This window comes from Oncorhynchus keta, chromosome 10, assembly GCF_023373465.1.
Source record: "Oncorhynchus keta strain PuntledgeMale-10-30-2019 chromosome 10, Oket_V2, whole genome shotgun sequence".
In the NCBI taxonomy this organism is placed as follows: Eukaryota; Metazoa; Chordata; class Actinopteri; order Salmoniformes; family Salmonidae; genus Oncorhynchus; species Oncorhynchus keta.
In genome coordinates, this window is record NC_068430.1 from 76,001,984 (window position 1) to 76,012,676 (window position 10,693).

The following is a 10,693-nucleotide window of genomic DNA, read 5'->3' on the forward strand; positions in this document are numbered from 1 at the left end:
AGTGACCCCAAACTTTTGAACGATAGTGTATGTAAAGTGTGATATTGGGATGCAAACTCAACATTTGAACCTTTTCAGCTCTATATCTATAAGGCCATAACCATGTGTGTGAGGTGTATACTTTTGTTTCAAAGTAGATTTGTTTGACTACCAAGAAACACTCTGTGTGACCCTGATTTAGCCCACTGCTGTAAAAGGGTCAAACTAAAATCTCTGAAACAACTTTCCATCGCTGGATTCAGCCTTTAAAGTTTAAGATCAGAGGCTTACGACCATCCCCCCCATCTGCCATCCGCCATCCCCCATCCTCCATCTCCCCATCCCCCATCCACCACCCCCATCCGCCATCCCCCATCCACCATCCGCCATCCCCATCTGCCATCCGCCATCCCCCATCCACCATCCGCCATCCCCCATCTGCCATCCGCCATCCCCCATCCACCATCCGCCATCCCCCATCTGCCATCCACCATCCCCCATCCACCATCCGCCATCCACCATCCACCATTCGCCATCCCCCATCCACCATCCACCATCCACCATCCACCATCCGCCATCCACCATCCACCATCCGCCATTCGCCATCCACCATCCACCATCCACCATCCACCATTCGCCATCCACCATTCGCCATCCACCATCCACCATTCGCCATCCCCCCATCCACCATCCACCATCCACCATCCACCATTCCGCCATCCACCATCCACCATCGCCATCACCATCCGCCATCCACTCCATCCGCCATCCACCATCCACCATCCGCCATCCGCCATCCACCATCCACCATCCGCCATCCACCATCCGCCATCTCAACATCCACCATCTGCCATCCATCCATCCCCATCCACCATCCACCATCCGCCATCCACCATCCGCCATCCCCCATCCGCCATCCCCCATCTGCCATCCACCATCCGCCATCCCCCATTCGCCATCCCCCATCCGCCATCCACCATCCCCCATCCCCCATCCACCACATCTGCCATCCGCCATCCCCCCATCCGCCATCCTGCCATCCACCATCCCCCATCCGCCATCCCCATCCGCCATCCACCATCCCCCATCTGCCATCCCCATCCACCATCCACCATCCACCATCCACCATCCGCCATCCGCCATCCACCATCCGCCATCCACCATCCGCCATTCGCCATCCACCATCCACCATCCACTCATCCACCATCCGCCATCCACCATCCGCCATCCGCCATCCGCCATCCGCCATCCACCATCCACCATCCCCATCCACCATCCACCATCCACCATCCGCCATCCACCATCCACCATCCGCCATCCACCATCCACCATCCACCATTCGCCATCCCCATCCACCATCCACCATCCGCCATCTACCATCACCATCCACCATCTACCATTCGCCATCCACCCCATCCGCCATCCACCATCCACCATCCGCCATCCGCCATCCACCATCCACCATCCGCCATCCACCATCCGCCATCAACATCCACCATCTGCCATCCACCATCCCCATCCACCATCCGCCATCCATCCATCTGCCATCCCCATCCGCCATCTATCCCCATCCGCCATCCACCATCCGCCATCCCCCATCCACCATCCACCATCCGCCATCCACCATCCGCCATCCACCATCGCCATCCCCCCCCATCCACCATCCGCCATCCACCATCCGCCATCCCCATTCCGCCATCCACCATCCGCCATCCCCCTATCGCCGCCATCCCCATCCGCCATCCCCCATCCGCCATCCCCCATCCCCATCCCCCATCCGCCATCCCCCATTCCATCCGCCATCCCTATCCGCCATCCACCATCCCCCATCTGCCATCCACCATCTGCCCCCCATCCCCCATCCGCCATCCACCATCCCCCATCCGCCATCCCCATCCGCCATCCACCTATCCCCATCCGCCATCCCCCATCCACCATCCACCATCCACCATCCGCCATCCACCATCTGCCATCCCCATCCCCCATCCGCCATCCACCATCCGCCATCCCCATTCGCCATCCCCATTCGCCATCCCCATCCGCCATCCACCATCCCCCATCCACCATCCACCATCCGCCATCCCCCATCCGCCATCCACCATCCGCCATCCCCCATTCGCCATCCCCCATCCGCCATCCCCCATCCGCCATCCACCATCCCCCATCCACCATCCACCATCCGCAATCTGCCATCCACCATCCACCATCCGCCATCCGCCATCCGCCATCCACCATCCGCCATCCACCTATTCGCCATCCACCATCCCCCATCCACCATCCACCATCCGCAATCCCCCATTTGCCATCCACCATCCGCCATCCGCCATCCCCCATCCGCCATCCGCCATCCCCCATTTGCCATCCACCATCCGCCATCCGCCCATCCGCCATCCCCCATCCGCCATCCACCATCCGCCATCCACCATCCGCCATCCACCATCCGCCATCCACCATTCGCCATCCACCATCCCCCATCCACCATCCACCATCCGCCATCCGCCATCATCACCATCCCCATCCGCCATCCCCCCATCCGCCATCCGCCATCCCCCATCTGCCATCCACCATCCACCATTCGCCATCCACCATCCATCCATCCACCATCCGCCATCCGCCATCCACCATCCGCCATCCCCATCCGCCATCCACCATCCGCCATCATTCCACGATTCGCCATCCCCCATCCGCCATCCACCATCCGCCATCCACCATCCCCCATCGCCATCCACCATCCCCATCCACTATCCACCATCCGCCATCCACCATCCACCATCCGCCATCCACCATTCGCCATCCACCATCCCCGCATCCACTATCCACCATCCACCATCCATCCACACCATCCCCATCCACCATCCACCATTCGCCATTCGCCATCCACCATCCGCCATCCACCATCCGCCATCCACCATTCGCCATCCACCATCCCCCATCCACTATCCACCATCCGCCATCCACCATTCGCCATCCACCATCCCCCATCCACTATCCACCATCCGCCATCCACCATCCGCCATCCACCATTCGCCATCCACCATCCCCCATCCACTATCCACCATCCGCCATCCACCATCCACCATCCGCCATCCACCATTCGCCATCACCGCCATCCACCATCCACCATCTGCCATCCACCATTCGCCATCCCGCCATCCACCATCCACCATCATCCGCCATCCATCCGCCATTCGCCATCGCCATCCGCCATCCATCATCCGCCATCCACCATCCACCATTCGCCATCCGCCATCCACCATCCGCCATCCATCATCCACCATTCGCCATCCACCATCCCCATCCACCATCAGCCATCCGCCATCCGCCATCCGCCATCCACCATTCGCCATCCCCCATCCGCCATCCACCATCCACCATCCACCATCCGCCATCCACCATCCACCATTCGCCATCCACCATCCATCCCCCATCCCCATCCACCATTCGCCATCCACCATCCACCATTCGCCATCCACCATCCCCCATCCACCATTCGCCATCCCCCATCCGCCATCCACCATCCACCATCCACCATCCACCATCCACCATCCCATCGCCATCCACCATCCACCATCCACCATTCGCCATCCACCATCCCCCATCCACCATCCGCCATCCACCATCCACCATCCGCCATCCCCATCTGCCATCCACCATCCACCATCCCCCATCCACCATCCGCCATCCACCATCCGCCATCCACCATCCCACCATCCGCCATCCACCATCCGCCATCCACCATCCACCATCTGCCATCCACCATCCCCCATCCACCATCCGCCATCCACCATCCACCATCCGCCATCCCCCCATCTGCCATCCACCATCCACCATCCCCCATCTGCCATCCACCATCCACCATCCGCCATCCACCATCCACCATCCGCCATCTCCCCATCCACCATCCACCATCCGCCATCCACCATCCCACCATCCGCCATCCACCATCTGCCATCCGCCATCCGCCATCCACCATCCACCATCCGCCATCCACCATCCACCATCCGCCATCCACCATTCGCCATCCACCATCCACCATCCGCCATCCTCCATCCGCCATCCACCATCCACCATCCGCCATCCACCATCCCACCATCCGCCATCCACCATCCCACCATCCGCCATCATCCTCCATCCACCATTCGCCATCCACCATCCACCATCCGCCATCCCACCATCCGCCATCCTCCATCCACCATTCGCCATCCACCATCCGCCATCCACCATCCGCCATCCACCATCTGCCATCCGCCCATCCACCATCCACCATCCACCATTCGCCATCCACCATCCGCCATCCGCCATCCCCATCCACCATCCGCCATCCACCATCCGCCATCCCCCATCCACCATCCACCATCCGCCATCCACCATCCACCATCCGCCATCCACCATCCGCCATCCGCCCATCCACCATCCACCATCCGCCATCCATCCCCATCCGCCATCCACCATCCACCATTCGCCCATCCACCATCCACCATCCACCATCCACCATCCACCATCACCATCCCCATCCGCCATCCACCATCCGCCATCCACCATCCACCATCCGCCATCTCCCCATCCGCCATCCACCATCCACCATCCGCCATCCACCATCCACCATCCGCCATCCACCATCCACCATTCGCCATCCGCCATCCGCCATCCACCATCCACCATCCGCCATCCACCATCCCACCATCCGCCATCCACCATCCGCCATCCGCACCATCCACCATCCACCATCCGCCATCTCCCCATCTGCCATCCACCATCCGCCCATCCACCATCCACCATCCGCCATCCCCATCTGCCATCCCCACCATCCACCATCCGCCATCCACCATCCACCATCCACCATCCGCCCATTCACCATCCACCATCCGCCATCTCCCCATCCGCCATCCACCATCCGCCCATCCACCATCCACCCATCCGCCATCCACCATCCACCATCCGCCATCTCCCCATCCGCCATCCACCATCCACCATCCACCATCCACCATCCGCCATCCACCATCCCACCATCCTCCATCCACCATCCGCCATCCGCCCATCCACCATCCACCATCCGCCATCCACCATCCGCCCATCCGCCATCCACCATCCACCATCCACCATCCGCCATCCCCCATCTGCCATCCACCATCCACCATCCGCCATCCACCATCCACCATCCGCCATCCCACCATCCACCATCCGCCATCCACCATCCACCATCCACCATCCACCATCCGCCATCCACCATCCACCATCCACCATCCGCCATCCACCATCCACCATCCACCATCCCACCATCCACCATCCCCATCCGCCATCCACCATCCACCATCCACCATCCACCATCCCACCATCCACCATCCCCATCCACCATCCACCATCCCATCCATCATCCCCCATCCACCATCCACCATCCACCATCCACCATCCGCCATCCACCATCCACCATCCGCCATCCCCATCCGCCATCCACCATTCGCCATCCATCCCCCATCCGCCATCCACCATCCGCCATCCCCCATCCACCATCCACCATCCACCATCCGCCATCCACCATCTGCCATCCGCCATCCACCATCCGCCATCCACCATCCCACCATCCGCCATCCACCATCCGCCATCCACCATTCGCCATCCACCATCCACCATCCGCCATCCTCCATTCGCCATCCACCATCCACCATCCGCCATCCACCATCCCACCATCCGCCATCCACCATCCACCATCCGCCCATCCATCCACCATCCGCCATCGCCATCCCACCATCCGCCATCCTCCATCCACCATTCGCCATCCCACCATCCGCCATCCACCATCCACCATCCGCCATCCACCATCCCACCATCCGCCATCCACCATTCGCCATCCACCATCCGCCATCCACCATCCGCCATCCACCATCTGCCATCCGCCATCCACCATCCACCATCCACCATCGCCATCGCCATCCACCATCCGCCATCCGCCATCCGCCATCCCCCATCCGCCATCCACCATCCGCCATCCCCATCCACCATCCACCATCCGCCGCATCCGCCATCCACCATCCCACCATCCGCCATCCACCATCCGCCATCCGCCCATCCACCATCCACCATCCGCCATCTCCCCATCCGCCATCCACCATCCACCATTCGCCATCCACCATCCACCATCCACCATCTCCCCATCCGCCATCCACCATCCACCATCCGCCCATCCACCATCCACCATCCGCCATCTCCCCATCCGCCATCCATCCGCCATCCACCATCCGCCATCCACCATCCGCCATCCACCATCCCACCATTCGCCATCCACCATCCGCCATCCGCCCATCCACCATCCACCATCCGCCATCCACCATCCCACCATCCGCCATCCTCCATCCACCATCCGCCATCCACCATCCGCCATCCACCATCCGCCATCCACCATCTGCCATCCGCCCATCCACCATCCACCATCCACCATTCGCCATCCACCATCCACCATCCGCCATCCGCCATCCCCCATCCACCATTCGCCATCCCATCCATCCGCCATCCACCATCCACCATCCGCCATCCACCATCCCACCATCCGCCATCCTCCATCCACCATCCGCCATCCACCATCCGCCATCCACCATCCGCCATCCACCATCACCCATCCATCCATCCACCATCCACCATCCACCATCGCCATCCACCATCCATCCATCCGCCATCCGCCATCCCCATCCACCATCCGCCATCCACCATCCGCCATCCGCCCATCCACCATCCACCATCCGCCATCCACCATCCCACCATCCGCCATCCACCATCCGCCATCCGCCCATCCACCATCCACCATCCGCCATCTCCCCATCCGCCATCCACCATCCACCATTCGCCCATCCACCATCCACCATCCACCATCTCCCCATCCGCCATCCACCATCCACCATGCCATCTGCCATCCCCCCATCCACCATCCACCATCCGCCATCCCCATCCCCCATCCACCATCTGCCATCCACCATCCGCCATCCACCATCCGCCATCCACCATCCCACCATTCGCCATCCACCATCCGCCATCCGCCCATCCACCATCCACCATCCGCCATCCACCATCCACCATCCGCCATCCACCATCCGCCATCCACCATCCACCATCCACCATCCGCCATCTCCCCATCTGCCATCCACCATCCGCCATCCACCATCCACCATCCGCCATCCCCCATCTGCCATCCACCATCCACCATCACCATCCACCATCCACCATCCGCCCATCCACCATCCGCCATCCACCCCATCCGCCATCCACCATCCACCATCCACCATCCGCCATCCACCATCCATCCATCCTCCATCCACCATCCGCCATCCGCCCATCCACCATCCACCATCCGCCATCCACCATCCGCCATCCGCCATCCACCATCCACCATCCACCATCCGCCATCCCCATCTGCCATCCACCATCCACCATCCGCCCATCCACCATCCACCATCCACCATCCGCCATCCACCATCCACCATCCGCCATCCACCATCCACCATCCACCATCCACCATCCGCCATCCACCATCCACCATCCGCCATCCGCCATCCACCATCCCACCATCCACCATCCCACCATCCACCATCCACCATCCACCATCCGCCATCCACCATCCACCATCCACCATCCGCCATCCACCATCCCACCATCCACCATCCACCATCCACCATCCCCCATCTGCCATCCACCATCCACCATCCACCATCCACCATCCGCCATCCACCATCCACCATCCGCCATCTCCCCATCTGCCATCCACCATCCGCCATCCCCATCCGCCATCCACCATCCACCATCTGCCATCCACCATCCACCATCCACCATCCACCATCCGCCATCTCCCCATCCGCCATCCACCATCCGCCATCCCCCATCCGCCATCCCCCATCCGCCATCCCCCATCCGCCATCCCCATTCGCCATCCCCCATCCGCCATCCCCCCATCCCCATCCACCATCCCATCCCCCATCCACCATCCCACCATCCATCCCATCCGCCATCCCCCATTCGCCATCCCCATCCGCCATCCACCATCCGCCATCCCCCATCCGCCATCCGCCATCCCCCATCCGCCATCCCCCATTCGCCATCCCCCATCCGCCATCCCCCATTCGCCATCCCCCATCCGCCATCCACCATCTGCCATCCCCCCATCTGCCATCCCCCCATCCGCCATCCACCATCCTCCATCCCCCCATCCGCCATCCCCGTCCACAAAGCCCAAATCCTTGTCAATAATGACAAAAGTATAATGAAAACCTCCTGGAAGGTAACAGTGCTCACTGTTGCCCCTTGCAGTGGACAATTTCCACCTCATCTCCCGAAGTCCTCAAACATGGATGGACGTCAAATACTGACTCATATCACAGGTGACCTGGCTGCACACACACACACACACAGAGACTCCTACATGTACAGTATGTGCTCATACATGCACACTGTGTGTCTCTGTATTCACATCAGATCCTTGCAGGTCCTTGCACAGGGTTGCATAGTTAAACAGTATAAGTGTGTGTGTGTGTGTGTGTGTGTGTGTGTGTGTGTGTGTGTGTGTGTGTGTGTGTGTGTGTGTGTGTGTGTGTGTGTGTGTGTGTGTGTGTGTGTGTGTGTGTGTGATTGATACTGACCTGTAGTACCTTACAGCGGTCTGAAGAGCAGTCTATGTTCTCACAGGGTTGGTACATGCCCAGGGTCACACAGTTGAGTAATATCACCATTATACTGCAGCGCTCAAACCACGTAGAGGCACCAGGGTTAAGGATAATACACAGTGTAGAGAGACTGGATTAACAGAATATACAGAATGGATTAACAGGACAGAGAGGCTGGATTAACAGAACAGAGAGACTGGATTAACTGGACAGAAAGACTGGATTAACAGAATATACAGTCTGGATTAGTAGGACATACAGACTGGATTAACAGAACAGGGAGACTGGATTAACAGGACAGAGACACTGGATTAACATGTCATACAGACTGGATTAACTGGACAGAAAGACTGGATTAACAGAACATATAGACTGGATTAACAGGACATGGAGACTGGATTAACAGGACATGGAGACTGGATTTACAGGACATGGAGACTGGATTTACAGAACATACAGACTGGATTAACAGAACATACAAACTGGATTAACAGGACATACAGACTGAACCGCAGGCAACAACAGGGCCCTATAATAACACAGTAGTTAGGTGGAACCACATAGACAACAACAGGGCCCTATAATAACACAGTAGTTAGGTGGAACCACGGACAACAACAGGGCCCTATAATAACACCTTAGTAAGGTGGAACCACGTAGATAACAACAGGGCCCTATGATAACACTTTAGTTAGGTGGAACCACGGACAACAACAGGGGCCTATGATAACACTTTAGTTAGGTGGAACAACGTAGACAACAACAGGGCCCTATAATAACACTTTAGTTAGGTGGAACAACAGACAACAACAGGGCCCTATAATAGCACTTTAGTTAGGTGGAACCACGGACAACAACAGGGGCCTATGATAACACTTTAGTTAAGTGGAACCACGGACAACAACAGGGCCCTATAATAACACTTTAGTTAGGAGGAACCACGTAGATAACAACAGGGCCCTATGATAACACTTTAGTTAGGTGGAACCACGGACAACAACAGGGCCCTATGATAACACTTTAGTTAGGAGGAACCACGTAGATAACAACAGGGCCCTATGATAACACTTTAGTTAGGTGGAACCACGGACAACAACAGGGCCCTATGATAACACTTTAGTTAGGAGGAACCACGTAGATAACAACAGGGCCCTATGATAACACTTTAGTTAGGAGGAACCACGTAGATAACAACAGGGCCCTATGATAACACTTTAGTTAGGTGGAACCACATAGACAACAACAGGGCCCTATGATAACACTTTAGTTAGGTGGAACAACGGACAACAACAGGGCCCTATAATAACACTTTAGTTAGGTGGAACAACGTAGATAACAACAGGGCCCTATAACAACACTTTAGTTAGGTGGAACAACGCAGACAACAACAGGGCCCTATAATAACACTTTAGTTAGGTGGAACAACGTAGACAACAACAGGGCCCTATAATAACACTTTAGTTAGGTGGAACCACGGACAACAACAGGGCCCTATAATAACACTTTAGTTAGGTGGAACAACGTAGACAACAACAGGGCCCTATAATAACACTTTAGTTAGGTGGAACAACGCAGACAACAACAGGGCCCTATAATAACACTTTAGTTAGGTGGAACAACGTAGACAACAACAGGGCCCTATGATAACACTTTAGTTAAGTGGAACCACGGACAACAACAGGGCCCTATGATAACACTTTAGTTAGGTGGAACCACATAGACAACAACAGGGCCCTATGATAACACTTTAGTTAGGTGGAACAACGCAGACAACAACAGGGCCCTATAATAACACTTTAGTTAGGTGGAACAACGTAGACAACAACAGGGCCCTATAATAACACTTTAGTTAGGTGGAACAACGTAGACAACAACAGGGCCCTATGATAACACTTTAGTTAGGTGGAACAACGTAGACAACAACAGGGCCCTATAATAACACTTTAGTTAGGTGGAACAACGTAGACAACAACAGGGCCCTATGATAACACTTTAGTTAGGTGGAAACATTGACAACAACAGAGCCCTATGATAACACTTTAGTTAGGTGGAACAACGTAGATAACAAC

At 57.5% G+C, this 10,693-nt stretch overlaps 1 protein-coding gene across 1 annotated transcript in view; it reads right to left on the bottom strand.

Annotated features, from left to right (window-relative positions):
* Positions 1 to 8,738, bottom strand: part of LOC118381309 (voltage-dependent T-type calcium channel subunit alpha-1I-like) — a 214,320-nt gene extending 205,582 nt beyond the window's left edge. The window contains exon 1 of the mRNA XM_052526088.1: positions 8,601 to 8,738. Within this exon, the coding sequence (XP_052382048.1) occupies positions 8,601 to 8,690 (90 nt within the window). The 5' untranslated portion in view covers positions 8,691 to 8,738. The remainder of the gene's footprint in view (positions 1 to 8,600) is intronic.
* Positions 8,739 to 10,693: the final 1,955 nt, after the last annotated feature.